Source organism: Lactuca virosa, chromosome 2, assembly GCF_052849685.1.
Source record: "Lactuca virosa cultivar CGN04683 chromosome 2, Lactuca_virosa_CGN04683_v6, whole genome shotgun sequence".
Taxonomy (NCBI): Eukaryota; Viridiplantae; Streptophyta; class Magnoliopsida; order Asterales; family Asteraceae; genus Lactuca; species Lactuca virosa.
In genome coordinates, this window is record NC_136427.1 from 127,121,277 (window position 1) to 127,134,156 (window position 12,880).

At 37.2% G+C, this 12,880-nt stretch overlaps 2 protein-coding genes and 1 non-coding gene across 3 annotated transcripts; 1 reads left to right on the forward strand and 2 right to left on the reverse strand.

The window, feature by feature from the left end:
* Positions 1-378: 378 nt before the first annotated feature.
* On the reverse strand, positions 379-3,561 carry LOC145157743 (uncharacterized). Its single transcript, XM_079076737.1, has 5 exons — positions 2,872-3,561; positions 2,404-2,482; positions 1,644-2,195; positions 1,199-1,268; positions 379-973 (listed from the first exon to the last, which is right to left on the reverse strand). Exons 1-5 carry the CDS (start codon positions 3,559-3,561, stop codon positions 379-381), a joined length of 1,986 nt encoding a protein of 661 aa, XP_078932863.1.
* A 119-nt stretch (positions 3,562-3,680) lies between these two features.
* LOC145157744 (uncharacterized) lies at positions 3,681-5,723 on the reverse strand. Its single transcript, XM_079076739.1, has 2 exons — positions 4,386-5,723; positions 3,681-4,259 (listed from the first exon to the last, which is right to left on the reverse strand). Exons 1-2 carry the CDS (start codon positions 5,721-5,723, stop codon positions 3,681-3,683), a joined length of 1,917 nt encoding a protein of 638 aa, XP_078932865.1.
* LOC145162060 (small nucleolar RNA R71) lies at positions 5,257-5,363 on the forward strand. Its single transcript, XR_013738916.1, has one exon. It is a non-coding gene; the product is annotated as a small nucleolar RNA R71 (small nucleolar RNA).
* Positions 5,724-12,880: the final 7,157 nt, after the last annotated feature.

Genomic DNA, 12,880 nt, shown 5'->3' on the forward strand with positions numbered 1-12,880 from the left:
GAATTGTAAAATTATATTTTTTTTCAGTAAATAAAATCGACCCGTCGAGTCAGTAACCGGACTCGCCGAGTCAGGTCGCGATTACAATTTTCTAGTTTGTAAGGACTCGCCGAGTCACGGGTGGACTCGCCGAGTCATTTTTTTAAAAAAATTCATCGTTTTACATGTTATTCACCACACCCCACACTCAAACCTTGCTTGTCCTCAAGCAATCATTTTAGACAATTAAGAAGATTTAGATAGACAAATCCTAAGAAACGAAGAAAAAACGCAAAATAAAACTAAAAAGAAAGGTAAAAGAAAGCAAACTCTATTGACGGGTTGCCTCCCGTTAAGCGCTTATTTTTTTAGGAGTTTTTAGCTGGACTCCTTCCCGATCTACATGTCACCGGTCGCCTCCAAGTCCAGCCCTTCTTCAAGTCTGTCAAATTGTGACATTCCTTTTTCGTATTTCTTAACCCGATGCCCATTGACTTTAAAGCTTGACCCATCTTTACTCCATAACTCAACCACTCCATATGGATACACATGCTTTACTGAAAACGTCTCGGTCCAACGAGTGCGTAATTTTCCCGGAAAGAGCTTAAGCCTTGAATTGTATAATAGCACTTTTTGTCCTTCCTTAAACTCTTTATTACCCTTCAACCTTGCATCATGCCATCTTTTGGTCTTATCCTTATAAATTAACGAGTTAGTATAAGACTCATTCCTCAATTCTTCCAAGGCATTCATTTTCAAAAGTCGATTTGCACGCAACTCATGTTGCTCAAAATTGCATGTTTTCAAGGCCCAATAGGCTTTGTGTTCAAGCTCCACGGGTAAATGGCAATTTTTACCATACACTAGTCTATAAGGTGTGGTTCCAATGGGTGTTTCGAATGCAGTTCTAAATGCCCAAAGTCCATCATCCAATTTGTCTGCTAAACCTTTTCTATTGTGCCCCACCGATTTCTCCAATATTCTTTTTAGTGCCCTATTTGTAATTTATGTCTGCCCATTTGATTGTGGATGGTAAGGTGTTGAAAATCTATGGCGTACCCCATATTTTTGCAACACTTTTGCTAGTTGATCATTAGGAAAGTGAGTTCCCCTATCACTAATTAATGCTTTAGGCACTCCAAATCTTGAGAATAATTTTCATAAAAATTTAACCACAACTCTTGCATCATTAGTTTGTAGTGCTTGCGCTTCCGCCCACTTTGACACATAATCCACCGCCACGAGTATGTATTTGTTGCTTTTGGATGAAGGAAATGGTCCCATGAAATCTATACCCCACACATCAAAGATTTCACAAACTTGAATATTCATTTGGGGCATTTCATTTCTTGCCGATATATTACCCCTTCTTTGGCAAGTATCACATTCCTTCACGTATGTAGCAGCATCCTTGAAAATAGTAGGCCAATAAAAACCGGTATCAAACACTTTTTTAGCAGTGTATTGTACCCCATGATGTCCTCCTGCAGGTCCATTGTGGCAATGCTCTAATATGTCCCGACTCTCCTTGCCAAAAACACATCTTCTTATGATTCCATCCGCACAACTCCTAAAAAGATACGACTCATCCCAAAAATAATATTTCATTTCAGAAAAGAGCTTCTTCTTTTGTTGATGGGTAAGGCCTTTTGGGAGCTAATTACCAACCAAGTAATTTGCAATGTCTGCATACCACGGTTCCTCATCCACAATCACCATCAAGTATTCTTCCGGGAAGTCATCTTCAATACCCATATTATCTATCTCGTCCCTTTCTGGATTTTCTAGCCTAGATAGATGGTCAGCAGCTACATTCTCCATCCCCTTTTTATCCTTGATCTCCATGTCAAATTCTTGTAATAGAAGCACCCATCGGATCAGTCTTGGCTTTGCATCCTGCTTGGCAAACAAGTACTTAATCGCAGAGTGGTCAGTGAAAACAGTGGTTTTAGATAAAATAAGATAAGGGCGGAATTTGTCAAAAGCATACACCACAGCTAGTAATTCTTTTTCGGTAGTGGTGTAGTTTTCTTGGGCTGGATTTAAAGTCTTGATTGCATAGTAAATAGGTCGAAAGTGCTTATCAACCCTTTGGCCAAGTACAGCTCCTAATTCAAATTCACTTGCATCACACATTATTTCAAAAGGCAAGTTCCAATTCGGGGCAATAATGATCGGGGCGTTAGTTAATTTATCTTTCAAAATTTCAGAAGCCGCTAGACATTTTTTATAAAAATTAAAAGATGCATCTTTTAAAAGTAATTGAGTTAGAGGTCTAGTTATTTTATTAAAATCTTTTATAAAACGGCGGTAAAAACCCGTGTGACCTAAAAAACTCCTAATGCCCTTCACATTAGTTGGTGGAGGCAATTTAGCAATTGTATCAATTTTTGCCCGATCCACCTCAATCCCCGCCTTGGATACCTTGTGACCTAATACTATGACCTCTTTTACCATAAAGTGACATTTCTCCTAATTCAGAACTAAATCGGTCTTTTCGCACCTAGCAAGCATCAAGTCAAGGTTAGCAAGACAATCATGAAAGGAAGATCCAAAAACAGAAAAGTCGTCCATAAATACTTCCATAAACTTTTCCACCATGTCGTGGAATATTGCCGTCGTGCATCTTTGAAAGGTAGTGGGCGCATTGCATAACCCAAAAGGCATGCGGCGATAAGCAAAAGTCCCACTCGGGCAAGTGAAAGTAGTCTTTTCTTGGTCAATTGGGTCTATGGGTATTTGGAAGTAACCCGAAAATCCATCTATGAAACAGTAATAACTATGGCCAGATAATCTTTCAAGCATTTGATCAATAAAAGGTAAGGGAAAATGGTCTTTACGAGTGGCATCGTTTAGCTTTCGATAATCGATGCACACTCGCCAACCGGTTACCGTTCGAGTTGGAATGAGCTCGTTCTTCTCGTTTGCCACCACTGTCATCCCTCCTTTTTTGGGCACCACTTGAACGGGACTAACCCATGGACTATCGGAAATAGAATAAATGATCCCTGCATCCAATAGTTTGACTACCTCCTTTTTGACCACTTCTTGCATGTTCGGGTTCAACCGCCTTTGATGTTGCACTACTGGCTTTGCTCCTTCTTCCAGGTTTTTTTTATGAGAGCAGTAAGAAGGGCTTATTCCTTTTATGTCGGTGATATTCCATGCAATGACACGCTTTCTTTTCTTTAAGACATGAACTAACTCTTCTTTTTCAGATTTGGAGAGGTCAGAAGCTATAATAACATGTTTTTGATCACCATCCTCAAGAAATGCATACTCCAAATGATCTGTTAAAGTTTTAAGGTCTGATTTCGTATTGTGTACACTGAACACGTCGAGTTTAGGTAGGTGACTCGTCGAGTGCATGCCAAAATCCCCGTGTGATCGCGATTTCTCGATCGGACTCGTCGAGTCGGTGTATCTGACTCGATGAGTCGAGTTTTCTGCACTTCTGAGTATTTCATTGTATTCAGCTTCTTCAAGTAGCCTCTCTATTTCCCTTATGTCCCCTTCAGCATCAAAATCGTCTTTGAAGACAGTGGAAAAATTGTTTGACTTGTCTTCCTTCCATTCTTCCATTAATTCTTCCAACATATCCACCGAAAATGTCGTGTCATCACTAAACCTTGCATGCTCATGGCTTGATCAACTCCAAATGTAACTGATTCGTCCCCCACCCGAAGGGTAAGTTTAGAATCTCACATGTCTACTATAGCACTTGCGGTATTAAGGAAAGGTCTTCCAAGTATTATCGGGACTTGAGGATCCGCTTCCATGTCTAGAACTATGAAGTCCGCGGGGAACAGAAATTTATCAACTTTTACGAATAGGTCCTCGCATATCCCCCTTGGAAACGTCACCGTTTTATTAGCTAAGTGAATTGCCATTCGAATTGGCCTTGGCTCCTGAAGGTCTAGTTTCTTAAAAAATGAATATGGCATGAGATTTACACTTGCCCCTGAGTCAGCCAATGCATGTATAGTTGCTAAATTTCCGAACTGACAGCGCAAGGTCAAACTACCCGGATCACCTTTCTTCTTAGGCAGTTTGTTCAGCATGGCGGCTGAGCAATTTTCATTGAGGACTACCTCCTTCACTTCTTCCATCTTCTTTCTATTCATAAGAAGCTCCTTTAAAAATTTGGCATACTTGGGCATTTGTGCAACTGCTTCGATGAAGGGCATATTAATTTGAAGGGCTTTGATGTGTTCGAGGAACTTTTGATAATCGATATCATGCTTATCTTGTCTAGCTCGTCCTGGAAACGGTAACAGAGGCTGATAGGGTTTAACAGGAGACTCTCTTTTCTGACCAAGTGGGGGACTCGTCGAGTCTGTGTCTTCGACTCGGCGAGTCGAGTCGGGTTTCAGTGATTTTTGTTTTTCTGCTTCCTTCTCTTGTACCAGTTTCGGATCTTCTTGCTGAATAGGGGTTAGAGGAGTAATAATCTTCCCACTCCTAGTTGTAACGATGTTTATATGTGCGCCTCTCGGATTATTTTCGGTATTACTAGGAAGTCCACCCGGTTGTCTCTCGTTTATTTGTAGTGAAAGTTGGCCTAGTTGTTTTTCAATGTTCAGAATAGAGGCTTGCTGATTCCTTAGCAGAGTTTGTTGATCCATCATCATTATGTGGTGTTCTTTAATCATGCCTTGGTGATCTCTTAACATATTTTGTTGCTCTTTTATTGCAGCGTCGGTGTCATTATGTCTCTTCTCGGATGCAGCTACAAATCTTGTGAGCATGTCCTCCAAATCAGATTTCTTTTCTTGCACCGGCTCCTCTTTTTGATAAAAACCCTTTGCTATCTGGTTATACTTTTCCTCCTTTGCCTTTTTATATTCATCATATGGTAGCCATTCTTTCTTCGGTTTTTGCCAATCATCATCATATCTATCACCAGTTGAATAACACACTTGAGCTTTCTTGTTCCCGTTCTCATCAAGATCACAGTCTTTAGTAAGGTGAGGCCCTCTACAATTTTCACATCCCACTCTAATGGCATGGATGGATTGGTCCATCTTAGTCATTCTTCGGTCCATGCTCTCCAATTTTTCCATCATTGCTGCCATATCATCGGTAATTGAGTTCACCACGCCTCGAGTTGTGTCATTCCTTGGGTTGTGAAATTCTCTAGAGTGCTTATAGAATTCTTCAATTAGTTGCTTTATCACCGGGGGTGGCTTCTTCGTGAGTGGTCCTTGTGAGTCAAGGACTTGCCTTGTTGTCACATTTACTCCGTCATAGAAAATGGAAACTTCTTGTTGACTATTTAGCTCATGATGTGGGCAGTTCCTTAGTAAGCCTTTGTATCTCTCCCACGCCTCATAAAGTGATTCGCCAGCTTGTTGCTCAAAGTTTGCTATGGCTTTCTTCAATTTTGCTATCTTTGATGGAGGGCAAAATTGGTCTATAAATTCCTCTTTCATTTTAGCCCAAGTAGTGATGGATCCTGGAGGGAGTGATTTCAGCCAATCTTTCACGGCTCCCTTGAATGTGATTGGTAGCATACGAAGCAAAACAGTGTCGTGAGCCACATTAGGGGCATTGAAGTAGTCGGCTATGTCATTGACCTCGTCAAGATGTTTGTATGCGTCTTCATGATCCTTCCCGAAGAATGGAATTTCCTTAAGTTGAGCAAGTATGTGGCCCTTAAGTTCAAAGGTGGCATTTGCGGGAATCGCGGGTTGCACGAGTCCTGGGCCGGTGTCATCTCGCATCCTTTTCTTCCATTCACCCATGGGAACTTCATCGATGTTAGCCATGGTGTTAGCTAGTTCGCCCTCTATGTCGCTTTTTTCCTTTTCGGTTTCGTACTTGGTATCTTCCTTCGTGTTGCTGGATTCTCCTACTTTCTTGCCCTTTTTCTCGCTAAAAACAGATTTGAGATTCTTCAACAGTGAATTCTTCGATGTTGCGGATTCTCCAACGGTTTTGCTTTTGTTTTTCCTTAGAGTAGCTTCCGAGTCTTTAAGTGGGGGAATCAAAGGTGTACCTCCTCCTCTAGTCATAAAAGTATTGCAATCAAAACAGAAAACACGCGTAAAAAGAACAAAAATTAACTAAAAACGAAACTATCCGTTCAGCGATGGACTCGTCGAGTCTATTCGTAGGGACTCGGCCAGTTCACTGCCAAAACAGAAAAAAAAAAGTTAAACAAATTTACTAAAGGCTAAAAACTAAAAATCAATCCTAATATTAAATTTACTAAAAGCAGTAACTTTGTGTAAGAAAAATCTCACACAAAGGATCGATAACACTAGTAATCAAATTAAATTTTAGAATCATTCCCCGACAACGGCGCCAAAAACTTGATGTGTGTGAAACGAACTAGTTTTATTCCTACTTTTTAATGTAAATTAGACACACAAAAGGCAGTGTACCTGTCAATTGGTGGTATAGATCTTAACAAGCAAGGTATCGAACACAGGGAACGGCAATTAAACTAACTTCTAGAATTATCTAAAAACAAATAATAAAGGAAAGGGTTTTCTCTAGTTTTACAAGACTAGAAACTTAACTAACACTTAAACTAAGCAATTAACAGCTAAGCAAGCAAAAATTAACCAAATTTAATAATAAAAGAGGCTTCTATTTAGGTTCGAATCATTTGATCCTATGGTTGATTTTATGGTAAATGAAATGGATTAGTTTTTCTTTGGCTACCGATTAAGGTGATTAGGTTCACGTTCGCTATTACTAGTCCTTAGAAAACAGATTAATTCAAGCAGTGGTCAGTTGTCTAAATTAATGAATTTCCTAGTTTATTAATTCGGGTTAAGTAAGACTTGTAGTGGTTAATTAAATTGGTCGTTCAATTAACCTCTTGTTGATGGTTCGTCACACAAGCTCACACATTAATTTATCTATTTTCTAGTTAACCCTAGTTTCACATTCGCTATTCCTAGGCATACAACAATGTTCTCACATAAATCATATGAAATTAGCAATGAAGAGATGTTCATGAAACTTAATATGCTGGTTAATTAACTGAAAATAGTTGTAATTAACATATAAGGTTCTTTAACAAGCTTAACAAAACAATATCACCAAATTAAATTAATCCTAACCATAAAATCAATCCATATTCACAAAATCATCTACCCTAAAGAGAAGACAAGGGTTTTAGTTCATAATTACAGCAAAAAGAAACTTAAGAACGAAATCCATTGGTTTAAACATGATTCAATCAAAAGTTTAAATAAGAGTAACTAGAATTTGCCTTAATCCTGCTCAGAATCGAATGTAGGGTCAATTCTTCACTTTCCAGAGCTTCCACCGTGTTCTTAATCGCAGCTTGGCCTCCAAGGGTTCCAGAGAAGTCTTTGGTTTCGGGCAGAAATGTCATATTTATAGATTTCTGGAAACAGGGTTGACTCGCCGCGTCCAGGGACCGACTCGCCGAGTCCTTCATTAAAACTCCATGTACGGCAAGGACTTCTATTGCTTCGCGAATGTTCGGTCCGACTCGTCGAGTCGGGGTATTGACTCGCCGAGTGCTTCAAGGTTTTTGACTTTTTCCTCTTTATTTACTTCCCGATCTGCCGATTGTTATTTCCGCTTCCTTTCGCTTCCGAGCACTTCTTCTAGGCTGAAAATACAATTTAAACGCAATTAAGCACCTTTTGTTCCATATTTTCAAATAAATAGTCAAAAAGTCTTAATATTCTATACAAAATACATAACCAAATATGCACATATCATTTCCCCAATAGCTCTTTCAACCACGAATTGAATGCTAGGTCAAACTTTAGGTTCTTTGTTGGTTGACTCTTAAATCTTATCAAGATCAATATGGCTCCCAGTAACCCTGTTGGATATCAGCTCCCTTTCCTGGAGGACTACCCTTCGAGAAACATACACTTTGTTCTCATAAGGTTTGTTAAACAAATATCCAAAATGCTTGATGATTTCTACGACATAACACATCTCTATTCTAACTTCTATATTGCCGAGCGCTTCACAACGTGGGTAAGCCTCATAATCATAAACTTCCATATGTGTTAGAGAGGAGTGAATCCTACTTCTCATATGATAGAGTGTTTTATGAACCTTCTCAGTTGGTACAAGACCAAAGGACTTCTCATAACACTATTCATGTTACACTCCCTGAATTGTTAGTAAGCATAGTGCGACTCATCTAGTATAAATTCAACGAATGATTTGTTTCTTTATCCAGATAACACTCCTAGTGCTAGTGTACTAGCTGGATATAGCTTATGAGACTCTTTCACATTTCCTTAGACGATCGACAAAGTTTTCAATGAGATGATCCCTATCCTATATTATCCTATTGCCCAGTTGATTCACAAATTTGTTTTATGAGAAATCTAAACACCTAAAAGGTTCCATGCTCATGTTCATATAAAGTTTTTATTACCATGTATCAGTGTTTAATTTGAACATTCTATTAGAGAAAACTAATTCGAACAAATATTCACATCATCCAATGATGTATTCATCGTCTATCTTGATAAACAAGATTTGGATTTATCATGAGACTTGTGATCAAATGGTATCCAAAATATGATCCAACTCGATACTTGGTAATTCACTTCTCACTTATCTGTCCAACACAATTATTCCACAAATACATTTCACCTAAACTCTTTTGGATGTATTTGAATCAGTACATATCGTGGTCAATCTGAACGATCCATTAGTGTAAACTAACTTCAATAGATATTCGCACAATAATACATCTTATTCAAATATTCGAATCAGCTTTGAACTATTGTTCCTATACTTGCTTCATAGATTTCATGGCTTTCTTTTAACATGTTAAATAAGTTAGAACTATTTGATGATATATAGTATAAACAATTTAAATTACAACACCACATACTAAACATTCGGAAAGAGTGTTCTTTTGATCCTATGAACAATAGAAAGGGCTTGGTATACATATCAAATTTCCGTCTGCATGTTTCAATCTTCTCACTTCATTTTAGTCACTACACATTCTTGCAAATGTCAGTACTTAATCCTTAGTAAATACTCAAATTATAAGTAATTTTTAATGGTATTATTAATTCATATATATCTAATTAAAGACTAAGCATTAAGGAGAACGAGTTTTCTTTTAATCCTATGGAAAGTGGCATGGGCTCGTAATCCATGATCAAATTACCTTCTCCATGGTTTAGTTCTCTCACCTCAAATACATATTTTGGGCATGTATACTTTCTTGGTCCATTCTTATTATGGAAACCAATATCTATCAGAACATGTCTTAGACTAAGCCTTCCTTTGTCCTTGGAATTTAGACCTAGATTAGGTATACCAACACTAATCGCCTTTTAACCATGAACAACTGACTTTCTTCTTCTGACACTCCTATTCATGATGGTAAATATATAGGAATATTTAAAGTTTGAGTTTCTATGATTGTCCATGTTAGTTCCAAATGGAAACCGCAACATGCTACACAAATCCTTCATGGTTATTCCAAGTTGTTCATATCAAAATCAAAGTGAAATGATCATATCTATGTGTCAGCTACTTGCCTAACCCTAGTCAACTCATAACTCAAGGATATTCCATTTTACTTCAATATGTCAATTTACAACATACACTTGATAACTTCTCTTTCTGATAGATTAGAATGCAGTGTTTGGAAGAACCTCGGAAAGAGAATTATCAAAAGCTTGATTTTTACTTTCGTTTATGATAACTATTCCCAAACTACAAATTTGAACATGATTGATCATACTAATAACTAATTATTTTAGAGGTTCTGGAAGAAGTAGATTTTAGTGGATAAGTTTATAAACATCATTCAATATCAATTTCCATTGTAGTTTGTGTGATCATATCCTTAGAAAATAATTACCCTAAATAAAATTATTTAAGAAGGCTACGATCCATATTTGGCTCTATTATGTGTAAAGGGATGCCCGTAAACACATCATAAAGTTATTTAGGTAGGCAAAGCCCTTTGCTAATTTCGATCACCATGGAATTCCTAGATCTTGAGACTCATTGACAATCAATGGCATGTTAATCTTGGATTATGTTCATCTCAAATTCAATTACGGGGTTGTCACAGATCACTAAATAGATAGTAAATAATCCATATAAAATTACGTGGTCCCTGGCTCAATTTACGCTTGAGATTCACGAATTCCACATCATTCTCTACTTATACTCTCAAATTGATGTGTTAGTTAACCACATTATAACATCTATTTTATGCATATATTTATGAAGTTTTATTATTATTTTATACTATGTTTTTATTTTATTTAGAACTAAAAGATACTTAATATGCTTTAAAATGTTAAACGACATTTAAAATGGGAGCTGGAATGCAAAGGAGGAGAAAAGTGCTAAAAAGATGCCAAAAGGATGTTGTTGGACAGCTTGACCCATCATTAGTGTTTTGGCCATATCTCGTGACTCGTAACTCTGATTGATGAGATTCAAGTTGAACTGAAAACTAGACAAAATTTCATACGACTTTTCTCTTTTGAGAAAATGTTGATTCCCAATCACCACAACGTGGTAAATGGAATCTTCGCGATCGTTGAACTGACTTGCAGAATACATGATTTCGACAAGGACCACGACGTGGTAGCAGTTAACCACGATGTGGTGGCCATTTATAAGATATAAATAGATCCAAAAATTAACCCTAATGAAATATCTTCAACCGTAATTCATTCCCTATGATTATAAACCTCAGGGAAGCCATTTTGAGGGTCTAGACGGTAGCCGGAGGGCCGTTAAGCTGATATAGAGCAAAGATCTGAAATATTAGAGAGCGAATTCATGCCATAAATCGTTTGTTTTATCGTTCTGATTAGGATTAGCATTCCAATGTTATTCCATATGTGTTTACTTTCTGATTTGGGTGTTAAAACCCTTTGCTTTGTGTTTCTGATTTGATGAATTCTTGCAATTATGAATTAATTGCTACTTGGATTGTTTATTCTTATTTAATTTATTTCGTCAAGTTTGATTGCAAGATCCATATGTGTTAAATATAGTTACTTTATTCCCTATTGTTGAATTAATAGAGTTTAGATGATCATTTTGACTTTGTTAATATGAATCATAGTTGTCCATGATCATTGGTAATTATAACTAGAGTTGGATCAAAACCTAGGGTTAGGAAATAAGGTGAGAACTTTAATGTGTGTGCATGAGTAGATGGTCATTCTATGCATGATTTAATTCATATGATCATTAGGATTAAGAAAGATCAAATTTTGCTTAATACGAACTCAACAATGAATTTATGGATAATTAATGGCATGGTGATGAAATTAAGAGTCTTTAGATTCATTAGGATTAGTAGTCGGATCATGATGCTAGTCATATTAGGAATCGTTGAATAATGAATAAATATTCATTGCGCTTAGTAGTTAACCATTATTTTGAGATGAAACCCAGTCTGAACCAAAGTACCCAAAGTGATTTGTTTCCATTTAGTTTATCTAGTTAGTTTAGTTATTACTTGAGATTTAATAATAAATAAAAACCCCTTTTTACTATTTTTGTGTGTTTAGTTTATCCTATAATCAAACATTCTAATATTAATTCACTACCGTTCCCCTTGAGTTCGACACCCTTGCTTATCAAAACTATATTATACTCGATCAAGTTCACTGTCTGTAAGGTGTGGTTTAGATGTGATAGGCCAGGAATTATAAATAAAAAACTAGTGCATTAAATATACACATCAAGTTTTTGGCGCCGTCTCCGGGGAATGATTTTCAATTGATTTGGTTTGTTTGATTATTCATTATTTGTATTTAATTTTTAGTTTATTTTTATTTTTATTTTTATTTCCGATGATATCATGTCACTTGTCGGGAAGGTTTTTGTTGTTATTTGCAGGAATTCATGATCATACGCGTTGCTTGGTTTATCTTTTTGCATGTGTTTCGAGGTTACAAGCGATTAGGGAATTCTTGACTTGTTTAGTCTACAACTTTGGTGATTTGTCCAACTCAATCCACGAGGCGTAGTATAGCAAGGCGTAGCGAGGTGGTTAAGTGGAAGACCGAAATTTTGCTACTCTTGACTAGTTGGGTCAACTCTTGTTCTACTTATTAGTTAATGGTGCAAAGAAAACAAAGTTCAAATCCCACCAATACACACTAGATACACACACAAGAAGGTCAAATCTCTTCAAAAGGGGCTAAGGTTTCGAAATGTGACTCAAAGGGCCTTGGAGGCTGAGAAATGAGAGGTTCAAGGTTCATAATGTTGTTTAAATAGGGTCCAAACCCTAAAATTTAGGATTTTATCCCATGTATGCATACGCCCCGCGTACTATAAGTTTTCCGAAAATGGCAAAACTGACCCCTAGGTACCAAATCTGCAAAATATATACATACCAAGGGTCAAAAATGAAAGTACATTGAATCTGGTGTTACACACACTTTATCAAAAGTCAAAGGTCAATACAATTGACCTTTACTCGTGGCGTACCAAAGCTCTATGATGATCGTAGAGCACAAGGTTCTATAAACGGGCTCACAGCTGGCTACATTGGGCGTAGCCAGATTTACGCTCAGCATACTTGGCTAAACCCATAACTTAACTTTTAAGCTCTTAATCATTAAGACACTTTATCCTAACCTCAGATCTGGCCTTAAAAGGCATCCTAGTCCATAAATTCTCTAACTTGATTCCTTTTCATGGCTAAAGAGAGCTCAATCCTAAAACCCTAACTTCTAACGTCACCAAAAACTCCATAACTCATGCATGGGTGAAAGGAAAGGACCAAGCTTACATTTTTATGACACCATGCACTCAATTTCATCTAAAAGGACATATAAAGTTGTCTAGAGCAGTCCATACTCACAAAGACCAAGGTTTTGGGACAAAATGAACATAAACTTAAGCTCAAACAAGATCTAGCAAAACAAGCCTCAAGGTTTGAACTTTA

Coding starts and splice junctions, on each gene's coding strand:
- LOC145157744 (XM_079076739.1), bottom strand. CDS start 5,723: ATGGGTGAATGGAAGAAAAGGATGCGAGATGACACCGGCCCAGGACTC. Junction 4,260..4,385: donor AGCAAGAAGATCCGAAACTG/GTACAAGAGAAG, acceptor AAACCCTATCAG/CCTCTGTTACCGTTTCCAGG.
- LOC145157743 (XM_079076737.1), bottom strand. CDS start 3,561: ATGGAAGAATGGAAGGAAGACAAGTCAAACAATTTTTCCACTGTCTTC. Junction 1,269..1,643: donor CATTGCAAATTACTTGGTTG/GTAATTAGCTCC, acceptor TGTGGGGTATAG/ATTTCATGGGACCATTTCCT. Junction 974..1,198: donor GCGGTGGATTATGTGTCAAA/GTGGGCGGAAGC, acceptor AATTACAAATAG/GGCACTAAAAAGAATATTGG.